This window comes from Marmota monax, unplaced genomic scaffold (genome assembly GCF_021218885.2).
Source record: "Marmota monax isolate L192 unplaced genomic scaffold, Marmota_monax_Labrador192_F-V1.1 WCK01_AAM20220418_F8-fsc00033, whole genome shotgun sequence".
NCBI lineage: Eukaryota > Metazoa > Chordata > Mammalia > Rodentia > Sciuridae > Marmota > Marmota monax.
Window position 1 is genome coordinate 1,802,931 of NW_026694282.1, and position 21,481 is coordinate 1,824,411.

At 40.5% G+C, this 21,481-nt stretch overlaps 1 protein-coding gene across 4 annotated transcripts in view; it reads right to left on the reverse strand.

Annotated features, from left to right (window-relative positions):
• Positions 1–18,060, reverse strand: part of Ttc39b (tetratricopeptide repeat domain 39B) — a 125,174-nt gene extending 107,114 nt beyond the window's left edge. The window contains exon 1 of one of the 4 annotated variants that reach the window (XM_046467374.2): positions 17,788–18,058. In XM_046467374.2, the coding sequence (XP_046323330.1) occupies positions 17,788–18,024 (237 nt within the window). In that variant the 5' untranslated portion in view covers positions 18,025–18,058. Of the gene's footprint in view, positions 1–17,644; positions 17,664–17,787 lie in introns of those variants that run through there. The other 3 variants (XM_046467375.2, XM_046467377.2, XM_046467378.2) reach the window with 3 other exon arrangements.
• Between the last annotated feature and the right edge of the window lie 3,421 nt (positions 18,061–21,481).

Below are 21,481 nucleotides of genomic sequence, written 5' to 3' on the forward strand. Positions count from 1 at the left end.
ACCCTACCTAGCAAAATGATAAGTCTTTCTGAACCATTTAAGAATAAACTGCAAACACTGCAGGACTTTGACCCTAAATACTTCAGGGTATGTTTCCTAAAAACAAGGATATTCTCTCACATAACCCAAGTATGGTTGTTCACTTCTATATATTAAACTATTTTACATTTCTACTCAATTCTATCCAATTTGGTAAACTGACCCAAGAATACTCTTCCTAGCATTTTTTTCTCTTACACAACAAGATCTGGTCTAGAGTCAGCTATTGCATTTAGCTGTCATGTCTCTTTAACCTTTTTTAATCATTTAATCATTCTCACAGCCTTTATCTTTTATAACACTGACAACTTTAGAGAATACAGCCCTCCTCTCTTTTTTATAAACTTCCTCATTTAAAGTTTCTGATGGCCAGGCAGGTGTGAGGGGCACATGCCTGTAATCCCAAGGGCTTGGAAGGCTAATACAGGAGGATCACAGAGTTCAAAGCCAGCCTCAGCAATGGCAAGTTGCTAAGCAACTCAGTGAGACCCTGTCTCTAAATAAAATACAAAATAGGACTGGGGCTATGACTCAGTAGTTGAGCCCCTGAGTTCAATACCTGATACCAAAAATATAAACAAATAAATATAAAAAGGGGCTGGGGATGTGACTCAGTGGTTAATTGCCCCTGGGTTCAATCCCTAGTACAAAAAAATAAAAAGTTTCTCTGATGTATCCTTGTGAAAAATCAGGTTAGACTACTACAGAAGGGGCACTGTGTCCTTCTCAGGAGATTTATCTCTGGAGACAGATGTTCATCCACCTGTTCAGTGATGTTAATTTTGATCACATGGTATGAAGTTGTCCCATTTCTGCAACAGTTACTATTTTTATCTATTACTAAGGAGGCTGTGATGAGATAGTATAAGACCAAGTAAGATATCATGCTCCTCACCTAGATTCAGCTAGGATGATGCCTTCCTGAATCAACGGTGACAGTTAAAAACGGAGTTTTCAACTTTAGCACTCCCTCCATTCCTTCCACTCTGCCTTTGGCATTCTACTAAAACAAAAACCCTGTTTCCCCCATTATATATAATTACTAAATATTCATACAGTTATTTGTTTATCATAAATATGGATTCAAGGGTTCCTATTATTTTCAATGCTCTACTATACACTACTGCCCTTAATTATTACAGTGCTCAATTTGTCCCCAGGATAATTTTTAAATTCTCAATTTACTTCCTCTGGGAAATGTTCTAATATCTAGAACTTGTTTATTATGAGAATTCATATTGTAAGAATTATCAACCTTATATGGTTAAGGCATATCTACGCTTTAGCAATAAGACTCACTTATTTTTCCAATTCTCTTGATGAAAACTGAGATATACAGCCACTGACTTCCATATTTGGTGCTCTAATGTATATTCTAAAATAAACCTTATTAAAATGAGGATATTAAGGGTCTGCTTGAGTTGCTGCTGTCTGAAGTTTGAGTTTCATTATTAATCCTTAGCTGATTTCTTAAATCATTATTCTAAATGTTTGAGAATGAATTAGGTTCTACCTATTATGAGATACCTGTGTGAGTTTCAGAGAGCTGGGGCCATTTTCCTGTCTCGTTCTGACTACTTCTGCTGTCTAGCAGAGGTAATAAAACTGAGATTATTTCAGAAGCATTCCAGTGTCCACTCTCTCACTTGACATATATAGATATAAATATAGATATAGATATAGGTATATAGACATAGATATATAAAAGGCAGTGGCAGAAAAGCTTCTTGACTCTGGCACCCCATCCCTGGATCATTAACTACTGCGGAACACTGTGAACTCCAAGTCCTCATTATTGTTTGTATCTGGAATGGCCACCAAATTTCCCCCATGTGTTCAAGGCTTGGTCCCCTGCTGATAGTACTGGTAAGGAGGTTGGGAAACTTTTAGAAGATGGAGTCTTTAGAAAGAAGATTAGTATTGGGACATGCTCTTGAAGAAGATATTGGGACCCTGGTGTGTGTGTGTGTGTATGTGTGTGTGTGTCCTACCTAGCTGTCATAAGAAGAGCAGTTTTCTTAGTGACTAGAGTAAGGAAATTACTCCCACAAGTTCTTGGCATGATGTTCTTGTGCTGCCACAGGCCCAAAATCACAGTGTCAAGCAACCATGGACTAAAATCTCTGAAACTGTGAGTCTAAATAACCTTTCTCTCCTTTTAAGTTGTTTATAGGTATTATATTTTGTCACATCCACAGAAAGCTAACACAGACCTAGAATCATCAGCCACAAAATACAGGCATCTCCCCAAGTGGGCCAATTCTGTATGGGACTGGCAGCCATTCCTGAATACCAGCCTAGAACCAAGCACTCCTACAGCAGCATGTTCCCTTTCTTAAATTCTTCTTCCTTAAACTACAGACAGCAATATGTTTCCTGCAACTGAAACTTGACAGACCAAGAGAGAGATGCCAGATAAATAAGAGCATACAGATAGTGATCATAGCTGAGAGGAAACAAACAGGATATGAAGTGCAGAAAAGAGAAAGTCTGCTTGGAAGATGGGACCTAAAGACAGCCTCACTCTGCACTTGACCTTCATAGTAAGGACAGGAAGTTGGGAAGATGGACATGAGTCAGCAGGCCAAAAGTACCCAAGCAAGATCACTGTGGTGGGAAGGAATTTGGAATGTTCAGGAAATTGAATGGGAGCTAGGGTAACTACAGTAGAAACAGGAGGAAGGTTGGGAGACAAACTGAGGAAGAAGGCAAAAGCCAGACTATGCAGGTCACAGGAAGGAGCATGGGTTTTCTTCTAAATGCTATGGATAGCCACTAAAAAGCTACCAGCAGGAGAATAATATGTAATTAACATCTAAAAAAACCACTAGGGCTGCAGAGTAGACAGCAGATTGTTGAGGGCAGAGAGGAAGCAGGAGGCTCTCCCAGTAGTGAGATCAAGAGAAAACTATGGTATGGGACTCGGGAGGTGGCAAAAGGGGTGAAAAAAGGGAACTGGAATGGAGTCATGTTCAGGAGGAGGACTCAACAAGACTAACTGATGATAGAACTGTGTTGGCAGAGGGAAGGGAAAGTTCAGGGGGAACAGATAGAATTAAGGATGAGGCAATGGTTTGGGGGCGGGGGAGTTAAGCAATGCTGTTTTCTGTTGTACATTACTGTTTTGAATCAATCTTCAAAGCCCTGTGTTTGCTCCTGAAAATTACAAAAAGAAGGATTGTCTCCAACTGCCATGAAAGAAATGGAAAGCCCTGCAGCCTTCAACAGAGTTCATTAAACATATCACAGGTCCCTCAGTCTTAAAATGTCCAAACCTAATCTACTCCCATGTGAAATCTGCTTCCCGAGCATTAGGACCAAGTTCTTACTTGAACTGGGCTTTGTATACTTCAAACAAGGCCTTCTTGTCTTAATTAAAATGTAACCTCTTCCACCAGAAACTGTAAAGGAAGGTAATGACAGGAAAACCTTTAGAAGAAAATTACTTTCTAAGCTAGTAGCTGTGCCTTTTAAATTTCAAACATAATTGGCTCTCTGATTTGACTTTTAGGGTCTTATATCTAAGTAAACTCATCCCTAATTTTGTTTAGGAAGTCAAACTAGGTTTGCCATGGTTTGACAAAGAATTCCAAAAAATCTCAACACTTTCTATCTTGAAAAGTTGTGAAGGGGCTGGGGCTATAGCTCAGTTGGTAGAGTGCTTGTCTCATATGCACAAGGCCCTGGGTTCAATCCCCAGCACCCAAAAAAAAAAAAAAGTGAAAAATAAATAATACATATATTATTATTGCTAAATAAGCAAGTTGTTAGAACTGTGAACATTCAAACAATGCTTTAAGAGTACTGAATAAAGTACAACCATCCCTATTTTGTGAGTGCTCTTCATTCACCCCAGGTTGCAGGGTGCATAGATGTCATTATATTCTGCTCCACTGCATGAGTTAGGAAACTGGCTTGGAGTACCTTGCCCTTGGCTCCCTGGCTTGAGCCAGTACTCCTAAATGACATTTACCAATGTCTGGTTTTAAAATAAAAACAAAAACAAAAATCTTACCTTCTTAAAGTTGATTTTAAAATTATTATCAGCAAATAAATATTTAATACCAATATATTCAATATGTCCAGTGGAGCATTTAAAACAATCTAACCATGATTCATGATTCTTTTCCTGTTCTATAAAATCCTCACCATATAAATGCACTTATGAAAAGCAAAATCTATACCTAATTGCTAATCAAATGAATGGCTATAACTAAGTGTTTATAGTATGCCAGGCAGTGAATAAGGTGCCACAGCATCCAGCAACTCTGAAGAGGGCACTGGAATCCCCATTTGACTGATGAGAAGACTGAACCTCACAAAGAGGTTAATTAATTTGGCCAAGGTCACGCTGCCAGCAAGAAGCAGAAGTACAATCAGGCCTGCTTACCAAGCCTGTCCATGTTATTTCCTCACTTCCACATGCCTTGCTTGGAACAGATACAAGTCTGAAATTCGGGTGTGCTGGAAAAAGGCTGATTTTGTTTGGTTGATCTTTTTTGTTTGTTTTGGCTTTTTGTTTTTTTTTTTTGTTTTATGCGTTTTTGTTTGTTTGTTTGTTTGGTCCTAGTTGAGACTGGATACAGTGATAGTTCTTTTTACTCAACCAGCAATGGCTTAGAAATGTCAACTGTTTGTGCATCCTTCCAGCGGGAACCTAAACATGTTGGATAAATAGCAAGTGTCTTGGGGAATTAACTAGAAAACCAGAGTGGGGGGAGGGGGACATCGATATGAACTACATACACATCTGCTTTCTCACATATGGAACAAATTATTCTCATGGGCAGGGGTAATGCACAAAGCTCAGCAACCTTCCTTCTGATGATGTCACAATGTGTAAGCCATGTCAACCACTGACCCAAATGCACCCTGCTCTCCAATCTGGCTTACTGATACCTAATACCTGTGCTTTATCCTCATCACCTATTACAGATGAGAGATATGGAAAACAGGCCCCAGGGAACTTCCCTTATCTACAATAGTTCCCCTACCTGCCCTCCTGCCAAGTGTGTGGGGAGATGTCTGTGGTAAATTTGGAGATTTTGTCATTGCAGTAGGATAAAATACAAGTCCAGCGGTAGGAAAGCAGAAGGGAAAATGGGGAAGAGCACAGGAGGAACTGCACCTGGCCCCCACCTATAGCTGAACAGGCTGTTTCCAGTTCAGTAGGCCCCAGGAAGCTTCCCTTATCTACCCGCCCTAAATGAGCCCATCACCAAAATTCCGCCCATGACCTGGCCCTGCTAAACCCTATAAAACTCAGACCCTAGTAGCCCATCAACATTTTGTCCTTGAAAATGTGCCCCTCCTTTGCTTAATAAAGCATTGCTGAACCATTGAGGTCTGTCTCCATTTCTTTTTCTTTTTGTATTCTCTTTCATTTGCTTTCAACAGATGCTCATTTTTTTATTTCTGCTTGGGAAATTTTATTTTCTCCTGAGGATTTTTAAACTAAGCTGAAAGGAAAAAGGCAAAAGGGACCTTTACAGGGTGAAGGAAATGTTCTTAAAATGGACTATGGTGATGGCTACACAACTCTATAAATTTAATAAAATCATAGGACACTTAAAAGGAGTGAACTTTGGGCTGGGGGTGTACTTCAGTAACAGAGTGCTTGCCTAACAAGTGCAAAGTTCAGGGCTCAATTCCTAGCACCACAAAAACAAACCAAAAGAAAAAAAAGAGTGAATTTTATATGTAAATCACATCTGATAATGTGGGAGTTAAGTGTACTGAGGTAATGCTAATGGACTATGCAGGTAAATTCTCCCTCCTGGGGAGAGAATAAAAGTACCATGCTGTTAGCACTAGAAGAAGTTCCTTTGCTGCTTTGTCTCTAAGGAAGAGAGGGTTCCTTTCCTGCTGAATCCCAGTTGGACGCCACAGCACAGAAGCCAAAGGGATAGGTAGCCAGGGAAGCTAGCATCTGCAGGGGAAGGAAGGAAGCAGAATCTGGAAGACTGGAAGAGGAAGAATACCTACAGGAGATCTTAAAGGATGAAAAGAATAAGCCAGTTGAGAGAACGGCAGATGAAAGAATTGGGAAATGACAAAGGACCACCTTTTGGGAAACTGGGCATGAGAAGGGAAACCACAATCACTTCAAAACAGCAAATGTGAAAAGTCCATGTTAGGAACTCCAGATTGTAGGACTGGCCCCAGACCTACTAAGAAATGCTGGCAGTAGGACCCAGTATGTGCATCTTAACAAGCCACCTGCTCCCATCCTGATAATTTTTGTACTCATTAAAATGTGAGAACCACTGAACTAGACCCTAATTAAGGCCTTATGTGTTATGCTCCAATGATCACATTTTACCTCAAAGGCAATAAGAAGCTATGGACAAATTTTTAATTTGAGAAACAAGGTAAAAGTGGATTGCTCTGGGGCACAGCAAGAACCTAGAGCTCCCTCAAGAACCCAGGAGTGTTTGCATACTTGTCACCTCCCTTTACCCTTCAGCTTCTTATATTGGGTAACTGCTACAGTTTAAACTGTATCCAACAAAGTTCATGTTCAATTTAATCCCGGATGCAATAGTGTTGAGAGGTGGATCTATTAAGAGTGATAGATTAATGCTAATATTAAAGAAGTTATTTATTGCAAGAGTGAAATGTGACAAAAACCAGCTCAGCCTCCTCTTTCTCTTACATGCATGTATGCTCTCTCGAATGAGATGTCAGGTTAGGATGCAGCAAGATCTTTGCTGGATATAGCCCCTCAGTCTTTACTATCCCAGCCTCTAGAACTGTAAGAAACAAATCTCTGTTCATAAATTACCCAGTCTCAGAGGTTCTGTTATAGCAGCACAAAATGGACTAATAGAGTAGTTGAATATAAACATGCTTCTTACAGATCAGAGTCTCCTATTAACATATAAGTGCTACATAAAAACCCTCTAAGACTGTTTTCAGAGAAACAAGAGATTACAACACCATTTCTGTGTCAGTGGCAAATGCTATTTCCTATACATTACTGACATGACGAGTTTCCCAGCTGATAAGTACTAACACTGTTCAGTTGTAGATGGAGCTAGAATAGATGGCCCTTGAGTCTGTTTACTGTTCTCTTTTGTATTAAGTGGTTTCTCCTCTCTCTTCAGGAAAGGAAGGCCATGAGGGCTGTATATCTGTAGAATTTACCCAGCTGGAGTCCTGGGGATGAGCCTAAGAGTCAACTGCACCCATCCTACAGGCTCCACCAGTGGAGCAGGACTGTTGTGCAGGACCCTGCATGGGCCAACCTTTATCCAATGCCTGTTCCTTACACTGCTGAGAAAAACAGTGCCAAGCAGCAACATAGAGTAGCCTTAACAACCAAGTGCTAACAGCCAGCATCTGATTCTCAAGTGCCAAGCACTATGTAGACCTTTAATCCACAATAGCCCCATGAAGTAGCTTCTATTGTCTCCATTTCATAGATGAAGAAACTGAAGACAGATTAAGTAACGTATCCGAGGCTATGCAAGAAACAGCAGAGATTCAAATCCATGTCCATCTGACTCCAGAACTTGCACCACACCACTTCAAAGGATATAGCAAATAAATTTCTATTTTTCTCTCTTTTTTTAATATATACTAGTCAGTTTTTCATCATTCTGATGAAAATATCTGACAAGAACAACTTAGAGTAGGAAAAGTTTATTTAGCTCATGGTTTCAGAAGTTCATTCCATGGTCAGCCAACGCCATTGCTCTGAGCCTGAGGTGAGGCAGAACATCACGGCAGAAGAGCGTTGCCGAGGAAAACTGCACAGTTCATGGCAGCCAGGAAGCAGAGAGGGAAATCCAGGCATAAGAGACAAAATAAAAATCCCCAAGGCAGCCCACCCCACCTTAACTACTTCATCCAGTCACGCTCCACCTGCCTACAGTTATTACCCAGCATAGTGGTCCTTTCAAATTATTGATTCATCAAATGGATTAATCCACCAATTAGGTCCCAGCTCTCACAATCTAATCATTTCACTTCTGAACATTCCTGGATTATCTCACATATGAGCTTTCAGGGGACACCCCACATTCAAACCATAATAATATCTAATATTAATATGATGATAATTCATAATCAATATAAATATATCATAATAATAAAGTATTAAGGAAATAAGCAAGTTTAATCTATAAGACTTATAACACATCATAAACAAACTTACACATATCCCCAGAAATCTCCTACTCCAGGGGTCAGCAAACTACAAAGGACCTATGGGTATTTCAGCAGTAGGAATCATATAGTTTCAACCTCTCAACTATACCTCTGTAGTACAGAAGCAACTACAGCAACACCTAAACAAATTGGCATGGTTATGTCCCCAAAAAATTCTACTTACAAAAACAGCTAGGGTACAGGCTGCATTTGGGCTTCTTACGAAGTTTTCAGGCCCCTGACCTTGGGAAGAGGGCATAAATTTAGAGTCAGGGCTCGTGGCTTCTAACTCTGATTCTGTACCTAAGCCAACTGAGTAACCCAAACTTGTCATTTACTTTCTTTTCTAAAACATGTATTCCTGCAGATTTTCTTCTCAATTGTCTGTAAATATAAGATAAAATTGTTTTTAACACACCAAAACATTATCTGCAGATTATTCATCAAACTTATAAATAATGAACAGTGATGAGATACCTCAAAGTAAATGCATAAGGGAAAAGGAATACTTTCATGTGCTAGGTATTCTGCAAAGCATAATCTGATTTCATTCTTCATAAATCAACAGCATCAGAGAAGTTACATAATGAACCCAAGGTCAGACAACAAGGAAACTAGGACCTGAACCCAGTTGGCTGCTCCCTAAGAAGCTTGATGCTGCTCTGCACAGGAGGTGGCTGGTATTGGTCAATGAATATTTGACAGATGGCTCCGACCAGATGACATATGAAGGCTTCTGGGGATAAGATCCTTAAGTCAAGCCCCACTTTCTTCTCTTCAAGACTCTCTCACTCTCTCCTTATCTATCTTGCCTGCCTCCTCTCAAAAAGAACATGCCGCATTGAGTTTGAAAAATTATGTGAGAATCTGAGGTTTGTTGTTTTTTGTTTTGTTTAAGCTCTGAGTGGAAGGACTGTGTCGTATATTGAAAAAGTCCAGGAATCCCAGAACTGCAGGCCGCAGTGGCTGGAAGAAGCAGGGTAGGAGCAAAGGAATGCCCAGCACATGCTCAGAAAAATGGTGACTAGTCCTACTGACCACATGAGTAGCAGGTCCAGTGGGCTCTGGCACGAACTTGAGAATCTATGTGGCGAAATGTAAGCCTCTGGAATTCCTCAAACATGTCTGACCTACTCACTGTATTTCAGTTTACAGTCTAGGAACTGAGATTGAGAAAGGGACAAGTGAAACTACTGAAATGGGATACTGTTATTTCCCTTATCATAAAAAAGGAGGGGAGGAGAAAGGAAAAACATTTCCCAAATACAGAATTCATACCTCTCCCAACTGTCAAAAACAAAAACAGAGTGGGGTGGCGGGGGGGACATCCTTAGATGCACTAGTTTAAGGCCTACCAAAATCTGGCTGGAACACACACCATAGTTATCCTGCCTAGCCACTTAACTCCCTCATGCCCAATCCTGCAGTCACATGGCCTCATGCTTCATCCATTCCAAACATGTTCCCCCTGCTATTCCCTCTGCATGGAGAATAGGTGATCTGCTTCCTCAGTACCTGCTGAAATTTCACCCCTTCAACTCTAGATCTAATGTCACCTTCGAGATGATAGATGTTAAAGCTGAAAGGAACATTATAGTCAGATAATCAATTTCAACTCCTTCATGTTGCCCATGAGGAAACCAAGGGCCAAAAAGTTAGGGGACCCTTGATGTGACATCCCAGCTGACTGCCCAATAAAAGCTTTTCTTCTTCTCCTTGGAGCATAGGGCTTACAAATGCTCTCTAATGTCCTGTCAAAGTTGTCTATTTATGTCCACATTCCTGACCATCTTCTCAAGAGAGGTCAAAAATTACAGCTTACCCATCATAGACTAGTCAGTACTTAGTAAGCCTAGCATATACCAGGCCTTCAGTGGGTTCCAATACTCATTCTGCAAATACAACACAGGAAACCCAACTCTCTCCCTACCTTGGTAGGTCTCCCTCCCATCAGCTTCTATGTATTATTATTCAGATACCTAACAGGCCACCTCTCTATATCCCTCCACAACTTAGAATCTTTTTTTTTTTTAATAATTTTTAGTTGTAGTTGGACACAATACCTTTATTTTATTTATTTTTTTTTATGAGGTGCTGAGGATCAAACCCAGCACCTCACACATGCTAGGCTGAGCTACAACCCCAATCCCCACAACTCAGAATCTTAAAGGCACACAATATACTCCACTGTGTGGTGTGTAAGACTAAATGCCCTTCCTACCCATGATGGTGAACTTTAGGTGTCAACTTAACTGTATTAAGAGATACCCAGACAGCCAACAAAGCATTATTTCTGGGCATATCTGTAAAGTAGTTCCAGAAGTGATTGGCTTTTGAATCAGTGGACTGAATAAGGAAGATTCACCATCATCAAGCACCACTCTATTGGCTGTGGGCCTAAACAAAACAAAAAGGCAGAGGCAATGTGAATTTGTTTTTTCCTCTCTCTTTTGGAACTGAGATATCCATCTCTTGCCGGTGGGTATCAGAACTTAAGGTTCTTCATCCCTCAAACTCCAGGACTTATACTAATGGACCCCTCATGTTGTTAGGCCTCCAGTCTCAGGCTGAGAGTTATGCCATCAGCTCCCCTGGTTCTGAGGCTTCCAGACTTGGAGTGAGCCATGCTACCAATTTTCCTGGCTCACCAGTTTGCAGTGAGCATACCGTGAGACCTTCTTAGCCTCCAACTCCCTCTTCTATCTAGCTACCTACCTACCTACCTGCCCTATCCTATGGTTCTGTCTCTCGAGAACCTTAATATACTATCCCTCCATCCTCATTTCCTCCCATCCACCCAAAGCACTGTAGGCTATCCCTCAACTTTGTACCTTATCCTGCTATTCCCTCCCTGTAAAACACTTCAAAAGCTCTCCTCATCCTTACATCACTTCTACATGGCTAACCCTATTCATCCTGTAATACCAGATTTCTAAGAAATGGCCTCCTCCAGGAAGCTATCCCTGACTCCTTCCCCCAGTGAGGTGCCTTCCTCTTTGCTCCTAAAGCATGCTGGCATCCCTCCTTTTAAGGCTGTCACCCATCTCCCTCTAGACTACAACCTAGGGCAAGAGCTCTGCTAGCCTTCCCCGCAACCAGCACAGTATTCAATATATTAAATCAGACAGAATCATTCCCACTAGTTACTAGTTACTATCAAACCCACAAATACACACAATTTATCATTTTACTAAAATATTCAATATGTAGGTCCTATGTGTGTCAGCATAATATGAGCAATACCAAGGGGACATATCCACAGATCACAGCTAAAAATACTTACTACACACACACACACACATACACATTCTCTCTCTCTCTCTCTCTCTCTCACACACACACACACACACACACACACACAAACAGTCGTTAACTGAAGGGCTGAAAATGTGAGATGGCATTATGAACTCCCAGGCATTCCACGCTTCAAGAGTCCCTTTAGATCTGGGGATACAGCTCAGTTGGTAGAGTGCTTGCCTTGCATGCACACAAGGCTCTGGGTTCAATTCCCAGCACCACCACCACCACCCCAAAAAAAAGAATAGATGGGATTTCAAAAGAGATTCAAGACTGAATATTTTAGCAAAATTGCCTGTTGCTTAACCTGAGCTGGAGTTGAGACTGATAGTAAATTGAGTGTTCCTTCCACTAGCCTGCATTACCAATTTATAAATACCCTTTCTTAACTTTGCTTAAATCCAAACCCTCAAAAACTAACCACCTATGCCCCCTCACTAAGAAAACTTTCATTGAACCACAGGTTTTTCTGCTTGTATCATTCCCCATCCTCTGCACCTACCCAAACCCTTCTCTTCTTCCTTAGGTGACATCATCACCATTCAAGTTTGTGGTTACACAAATAACCCAGCATTATAATTAAATGGCTCCTCTCTCTCTCCCTGTATCATTGACCCTCAAACTGGGGTACAGGCCATGAAGCCAAGTCCTCTTCCATGTTTTCACTAAATGACCCTCAAACCCCTGGCCTCTCCTCTTCAACCCCACAGCCTTTGCTCTACCCCAGTCCTCATTATCTCCCAAGTGAACTGTTGCAACAGCCCCTAGTCCCACCTGCTGCCAACTTCACAATCTGGCTACATCAACATCACCAGGCTTATCTTTCTAAAATAAACAATCTGATCATATTGCCTGGTTAAAAACTTTCCAGATTCCCATTTTTTAGGATATATATATCCCAAAGTCCTTAGCATGGCATTAGATACTGCAGCACGCGATCTGAACCAGGCTTTCAGTTTCCAGGCTCTCCTTCCCACCATGTGGATGCTCTGCTTTCACTGCTACCAACCTCAACTTCTACCAAGGCCTGCACCTTATCCTGCTTTCTGCCTAGCACAATCCTGATCTTCTTTCAGGACCAAGTCCAATGACTTAAACCCTATTCTGACACAAAGACAGAACTAGTTGCTTTGTGTTACTGTCTTTTGCTACACAATGCACTCAAGGACAGTAAGTCTTACTCTAGTGTGTATTTTCAGCATCTATAGACTATTGGCATCTAGGAGGTACCCAATGAACATCAGTGGAATGAAAGAATGAATCTGACTCTAAGAAAATCGTGGCAATTTTATCAAAACTTCATCCAGACAGGAGTAAGCCTATAATCTCAGCTACTCCTCAGGCTGAGGCAGAGGCAGAAAGACGGTGAGTTAAATGCCAGTATGGGCAATTTAGCCAGGCCTGCCTCAAAAAAAAACAAAGCCTTCATCTAAACTTTAAAGGGAAAAAATTTCTAGATCAGAATTAGATTTTAAATATCCTGGACCAAAAAGGGAGCCATGAAGTCAGGCACAGTGGCCCATGACTATAGTCTCAGCTATTTAAAAGGCTGAGGTAAGAGGATTGTTTAAATCTAGGAGTTAGAGATTAGCCTGACAACATAGCAAGACCCTATCTCAAAAAAAGAAAAAAAGAAATAAACAAGTAAAGCAGTCCATGAAAGCATCTGTCACATAAGCAATTTCTTTCCCTCAGTGTTTCTCAACCTTTCTTCATCATCACTTCCCTAAGGAGTGTTTATATATTTATTTTCCTAATTGCACCTCCCCCTGAAATTTTAATAACATACATATTCTATACATAAAATTAATAAGTAGAGCTTTTATTCAGAATAGATTCAGAATAGCTAAATAAAAATTGTAAATGTCGAATTCAAAACTTTAAAGATATTAACATTTAACCTTTCAAGAATTTACTAACAATTTAAAATGTATTAAATCATATATGCAATTTGCTAATTCATGTAACTATATAACCATTTTTTTTTTTTTAACAACAATCAAAACCTAACTGGACCACATCTGTAATCCCAGCAACTTGGAAGGCTGAGGCAGGAAACTTCAAGTTCAAGGCCAGCTTCAGGAACTTAGTTAGGCCCTGTCTCAAAATACAAAATAAAAGGAACTACGGATGTGGCTCAGTAGTAAAGTACTTCAGGTTCAATTCCCAATACCAATTTAAAAAATAAAATTCAAAACCTATTTTAGGGACTAGGAATGTAGCACAGTGGTAGAGCCCTAAACTAGCACACATAAGGCCCTGGATCCAATCCCCAATATCACAAAATACATACATAAATAAAGAATAAGTTAATTTAGTGAACTTTTGGTTTACATGATAAAATAATATTAAATTTAACTAGCTACTAGTTATTCATTCAAGTATGGTCAATATTATGTTTCAGCATAATATTATGTTTAATATAATTATTGTCAATACTGAAAAGAGAAAATGTTGAATATTTTATAGAATTAAATAAAATATAAACTATTTTCATTTAACCCTCAAATCTCAAGTCACACATATACACACACAAAAAAAAAAACTGAGAGCCAGGAGAATATAATGCTAAGTGAAGTAAGCCAATCCCCAAAAAACCAAATGCCGAATATTTTCTATGATACAAGGAGACTGATTCACAGTGGGGTTGGGAGGGAGAGCATGGGAAGATTAGACAAACTGTAGATAGGGCAGAGGGGTAAAAAAAGATAGTGGAATGAGATGAACATCACTACCCTAAGTACATGTATGAAGAAGACACGAATGGTGTGAATATACTTTCTATACAAGCAGAGAGATGAAAAATTGTGCTCTATATGTGTAATATAAATTGTAATGCATTCTGCTGTCATATATAACAAATTAGAATAAAAAATTTATTTAAAAAAGAAAGGTTTTCTTTCTCCAAGTAAATAATTTCTTACTTCTCTTTTATTATGTAAATTAGGAATTCATGTCATGCAAATTAAAAATTAAAGTAAAAATTATTTTAAACAAACAAAAAAAAAGAAACTGAGGGCCAAATGTAAGCCATATCCACAATGCAACTGATGGCAGCCAACTAAAGTCACCAATTAAGATATGATCAAGCAACTGATAGAATGTCCTCTAATGATAGCCATCTGATAATTTGCCAGGAATTTGTTGTATTGACCTTGCACACATCTGTATATTTTCCATGAACTTGATGTCAATGTTGCTCATATAATACTAAGGAAAAACAGGTGAGAAAAATAAAAATGTTAAAAGGATTTTGTTGATTGAGCTTTGAAGAACCCAAAACATTATAATATCTAAGATATTTTGTCCCCTTCAAGAATCAAATTTTTGCTCCCATTGAGGATACAAGTCCTAACCTCAGTGCTCCCATTGATTTCCATATTATTAACCTTTCTCCCAAAACATAAAGCCCCCTTCTCCATCCCCTTCAAAACACATGCGCGCGCACGCACACACACACACACAAAAGCATAGATTTTTAGAGCTGAGAGAAACTTAGAGTTCTCTAGCCTAACTATTTTCAGTTGAGGAAACGGAAAGAATCCTTAGAGGTTGACAGACTTGCTCAATCAAGATCACTAGTCACAGGGCTGAGGCTGTAGCTCAGTGGTAAAGTGCTTGCCTCGCATGTGAGGCACTGGTTCACTCCTCAGCACCATATAAAAAATAAATAGTTGTAGACGTGTTCATCTACAACTAAATAAATATTTAAAAAAAAAAAAACACTAGTCTTGGCAGGGTCTGTCTGTCTTGTTCATTGTTATATCTCCAGGCTAGAACAGGGCTTGGCACCTAGGATAATCAGATGTCTCCACATATAAATGATTCAATGACTATGGAGCAAATTAGTCTCCATAAATGTACATATAATAATAGTGAATGACTATGGGGTAAAGAGAGCTGAGAGCCCAGTTTACCTAATTCCAAACATAATACTTTTCCAACTTTCGACTTTGTCCCTTTTTACTTCTCAAGAGTATCATATAATGGTGATAAAAACAGCATTCTTCTTAAGAGAATGAATTTCTTTTTTAAGCATTTAATTATTATCAAATGACGAAGAGAAAATGCTGACTACTTTAACAGAATTAAATAGTAACATGTAAACTTTTATCTAACCCTCAAATTTAAGTCACACACAAAAACCACTAAAGGCCAGATAGATATAAGCAAGGCAGCTTATAAATAAAATAGCTATTTTCATATTATACGCCCTGAAAATTGAAGAACAGGGTCTTACTCATGAGTATGATGAGTTCTTCAGTCCATTTACAATTAGAAATCTTTTACCAAAAAAAGTCAAGAATACTCAGTCTACAGCACCCTACTTCTTACTTGCTCACCCTGCCTTGAGCTATTTTCTAAAGTTTTTTTTACATAGGTCATATCTTTCTACCCTGAGAATCCTAAAGAGCCAAAATTGCGTCTTATTTTTCTAAGGCACCTACCAAGTTTGAGCACAGAGCAAATGACCAATAAATGCTTGGTACATTTATACTAACAGATAAAATACAATATGAGGGGCAAAAGTGGATTTGGCATTAACAATGAGTTCTGTTTGTACTTGCTATCTCCTAGGACTAGCACAGTACCTGGCATGTAATAAATAGGAATCTAATAGTTAATGAACAAATTGTTTAGCAAAAACTGAGACATTACCAAGCAACATCTTTTCTATAGTCATTCATTCATTCATTCATTCAACAAACATATACCAACTGTCTTTGTGCCAGACTCTACTGCTCTGAAACCTATTTCCCCCAACAGAGCTAGAGCACTCCCCACCAGTTCACACATTTCAACACTTTGGTTCATCTTGTAGGTAATGAGTACAGCTTGAGTTACCACATGCCTCACTATGCTAGAACAGTCCCAGGTTACACCTATTGTTCCAATCTAATTATTAACAGGGTCCTGTCTATAGAGCCATAGTCCCACCCTAAACTCAGCAAATCTTTTTGGACAAGCAGCCCAGGATTCAGAAATTTCACTTCACATTTACTAACTACTCCCAGTCTTTCTTCCTTGTTTAAAATATGATTTAACTAAATGATTATATTCAGGGAGACAGTTGAGGACGAACCTGAGATAAACAATTGAGATCATACTGTGGAGAGATTTGCATGCCAGGAACATGGATATTTAATGTAATATACAATCAGGAACCAAAAAAACACTGAGGAAGAAATGAATTATGGTCAAAGAACTGTGAAAATGTAAGCAAAGTTCTGGACATCGTGCTGGCCCTCTTCTCTACCAGTTGTGCAAAGGTACTGTAATTCTGTTTTTGTTGTTAGGCCCACATTTAAAGCATAGTATCGGTTAGTTTTCAGGATTTTGCAAGCATTAAAGAGATGGACAGAAATCTTATCCCGCCTCCTCCAGGTCATCCACTATTGCATCATTTGAAACCGAACCCTTCTTAGGCAGCGACTTGTAAAATTCAAGTCAGGTAAAATGGCAGAAGCCGCGGCTGAGGGGCTTTGCAGTTCCTGCTGCTGCCGCAGGAGCCTCAACTTCAACTTCAAGAGCAAGACAGCGCTTTCTCTGGAGGTGGCAAGCGCTGAAAGGAACTGTCAGTAAATCAACAGGTCCTGCGCGCCTGCCGCAGGGCCGCAGAGTGCTCAGCCCCAGGTGCGCAGCGACAAGAAGAAGTGGCTAATCAAATAGTTGAGACCAACGAAGGCCACTGACAGTTCTTAAAGGTCCTTCACTTAAGGAAGTGTCCCGGCACCGTAGCAAAAGCAAGAAGCATCACTGCCTGGGGGGGTTAGCTCCTCCAGCAGCCCTGGCCGTTCTGGCAGATGTCCCTCGGCTCCTTTTTCCTCTGGCTGCCCTCTCTTTCCATCGAACGTAAGCCCTTCAGTTCTGCCACCAGGAAACTTCCATAGAAGGCGAGATTCCCAAGTCCAGAACCCCAGAAGGCTAGTGTCAGGACTTCGGGGTCCTACTTTGGAAAGCCCGGGAGTCCACGGGAAGGCTCTGAACAGCTCCGAGCTCCAGGTCCTACGCTCCCGCTTATTCGCACCCACACGTCCCGGGGCCAAACTCGGGGTTCAACATCCCCTTGCAGGCACACCGCAAGGTCCCTCCTGTCCCGAAAGGAAGAGACTGCCAAGGCCAGATGCCCGCACCCAGCCCCCTCCCCTTCCCCTACCTCAGAGCCACAGCGGGAGCCGGCAGGTCCCCGACCCAGACCCAGGGGGCGGGACCTCAGCCACCCCAAGCGGGGCTCGCCCATCCCTCCCGCGCCCGGGTGCGGGCTCCAGGGATAGCGCCCGCGTTGCCCGTCGCTAGTACCTCATCAGCTTCCAGCTCCACTCGGCTGCCTACAAGCGCCATGTTCCTTTCTCGGCTGCGGCCGCCCAAATACCAAGCAAGAAACTTATAAGGTACTCCACTTCTTCGCTGGGTGCTTAACCACGGGCTGGTGAGAGAGGAAGGAGCAGGAGGACGCTCCCGCCGACTCCTGGGCGGGGCGCGCACACCGGAGCGCGTGCTTTCCCCGCCCCCGGCGCTGGCGGACCAGCGGAGCATCCATTTCCCTAGCGAACGCCCGACGGCCGCCAGCTCTCCACTAGCTCCGCCCCTCATATGCATCTCCCCGCCCTCCGCATGCGGAGCAGCCAATCCGGTTCCCGCAACTCGCCTCCGTTCCCCAGCCAGTCACTCTAGTGGGCGGACTCACCCTGCGGAGAGGGCGGCGAATCTGGCCCGGCCTCTGGGAAAGTATCCCAAGGATAAGGGCAGCTTTTCCCCTGCGGAGGGCTGGCGCACGCCGGGACCCTGGAGAGTGCGGAGCTCACACTGCCAAGGTCATGGGGCCCCTGGGGCCCGTGGAAGAGTTCCTCTTGGACCTTGGTCTGGTGCCAGTGTATTTCCCTCGCTCTGTAGGCACTGCGTCTCTCCGATGGTGTCCGCAGGGGACAACCTTGGGTCACCGTATACTGAGAGACCTCTGACACACACCTGCCCAGATACTATGTCCAGTGCATTCTCTTTTAATGGAGAAACTCTGTTTCCTTCTGTGCATGTTTGAAATTTAAAAAAAAAAAAAAAAAACGGGATAGAGATTTAAATAACTTACAGCTACTCTGTCTCCCCGCACCCCCAGATTATTCTACCAGTATCCTCAATGATTCCTTTTTTAATTTCAAATCTATGTGTATAATTCGTGCTTGAAAAAGCTCCATGGGGGTAGAGATACTGTCTTCTTTAAGACCGTTCCTCAGACTTAGAACTATGCCTTGCACATAGTTGGCTGTGTTTAGAATTGATTCCTGCTTCTGACCTATAAAACAACTGAACTATTCAATTGGAAAATTAAAAGCTATATTTTTAGGGCTAGGGGGATCGGTTTTAATTGACATACAACAAAGTTCACTAAGTTAAAGGGTGTAATTCCATGACAAATGTTCACAAAACACCACTCCAATCACAAGGTAGAATATTCCAAAAAGTTCTTGGTGATGCTTTGCAGTCAATTTCCTACCCTTCCTCCCTAGCCTTTGGCAATTGATCATTCTTCTGGCACCAGCTTTCCCTTTTCGAGAATTTCATAGAAATTAAATCACACCATATGTGATCCTTTGTGTCTAGTTTATGAAATGTTATTTAATCGTCATTCAGTAAAAATTATAAAAGTACTTAATTTAATACTTACTATATGAGAGACTATATGAAGCCCATTGCATATATTATTTCATCTAGTCTTCATAATCTCATGAAATAGGGTGCTATTATTTTACAACAGATAAGTAAAAGGAAGCTCAGAGAGTTAAGTAATTCCCTTGACAGAAGCAGAACTCCAGCAGTCTGACACTAAGGCTGGCTGGTAACCATTGCTCAGTGCTACCTCCAACCACCCTTCCTCTCTTTATCCCTGTGGTTTCAGCACAGCAGCTGCCTGCACATGTCTATTACACACAATTTCGGTGAGTCATCTTTGAATCCTTGATACTTGCTCTGTGATTTTATTGAGTCATCATGTACCTTTATACAAGAAAGATAAAAATGGTTTGTACCCCAGAAAAAAACTTGAAAAACTATGTTAGATTGAGGTTGACAATTGCACAGCACTGAATTTACTAAAAATCACTGTATATTTCCTATGGGTGACATTTGTGATTATGTAAAGTATCTCAATAAAGCTGTTTTTTAAAAGTATTTTAGTTGTATTGGACACAATTTCTTTATTTTATTTACTTTTATGTGGTGCTGAGGATTCAACCTAGTACCTCACACATGCATTGCAAGCAATCTACCACTGAGCTACAACCCCAGCCCAATAAAGCTGTTTTTAAAATGAGTTAACACATCCTTTGGGTGCTAAAGCAACTAGAGATCCCTTAATTCTAAGACCCGTGAAATTTTCTGTTACTACCCTATCCCCATTCCTGTTTATGCCTCACTTTCCAAAGCTAGATTTCCTGTCTGAATTTCCGGATTCTACTCTATTAGTCATGTCTGATGCCATTATTTAAAGTACATTGATTCTTAAATTAATATCACATATTGTTTATGTGAAATTATCTCACTGGTGACTTCTTCCTTTCCCATATGCTTTGTTATTCTGTTATGAATTTCAATTCCATGTTTTCAAGCGATGTAAAAATTTGACTTTAATTAGTGACATGGCTCTGTTATAATGACAATCAAGTTTAATTTTTCAAAAATCTACACTTACAGCTTGAGTTTGGTGGGGGTTTTGTTGTTTCTTTTTATATCAGGGATCAAATCTGAAGCACTATATGTTGTAAAATCAGATCACTATATGAGCAACACTCATTTTAATTATAAACACTGAATGAATAAATGTCTTCTAGCGACTGGAACAACTAGTCAAGCTTGCCTTGATGTCATCTTTCTTTTCCTGTACGTGTGTAATTGTATAAGATCATGGATCACAAATTCAAAAAAATTTTTTTCAAAAACAATCAGAATGGATTTGGGGCTTTTTTGTTTTCGTTTTTTTTTGTTGTTGTTGTTGTTTGTTTTGTTTTAATTTTTGTTTTGGGATACCAGGGATTGAACTCAGGGGCACTCAACCACTGAACCACATCCCTAGCTCTATTTTGTATTTTACTAGAGACAGGGTCTCACTGAGTTGCTTAGCAACTCAACTCACTAAATTGCTGAGGATGGCTTTGAATTGGAGATCCTTCTGCCTCCGCCTCCCCAGCCTCTGGGATTACAGGCAGGAGCCACCACGCCTGGCCATGGATTTGGTTTTAAAACAGAATTTCCCCTGCTAGATTTCTGGTAACATTATCCTCTGTCAAGTGAAATTATTCAGATATTCCATTTCCCTGAAGTAACTAGCATAAGGATTAAGCAAGAGTGGTGTTAAAATTGTTTCATTTTGAAACCACACATATTGGGAGCTGTTTGGGTTTCAAAATAAATATAAGGGACAATCTAATCTTTTTTTTTTTTTTTTTTTTTTTTTGTGTACCTTTCCTGAGCATCCTCCCAGTGGCCCACTCTCTAGCCTGCTGCATCTGCCTACAGTTTTCACTTAGTCCATTCAAACTAGGATTAGAATTGGGTCACAGCTCTCATAATCTAATCATTTAACTCTTAATATTCCTGCATTAACAAGAGCTTTTAGGGGACATCTCATGTCCAAACCATAACACAGAGCTAGGTTTTGAATCCAGGCTTTCTGATGTCCCATTTTTCATTTTCAGTCCCTAAACTATAGTGGTTATTTGGAGGGAAATTTTGTTTTTCTGCTTCTGGTTACAAAAAGATTGTTGAGCTCATCCTCTAATTTTTTTTCATTTATCATCAAATTTTTTGTACATTTTTAGTTAACTAACCTAGAGACATACTTTGTTATTCATTGTAGATGATCATGTATTAATATTGAAAGATTAAGGTTTTATAGATTTGAGTCTGCATATTTTGAGGCAGTAAGTAGCCTTGTTTGCTGAGTTTGTTTTGCAAATTTGTATCATGTCTACCACATTACACTTTAAGCTGTCTTGGTTCA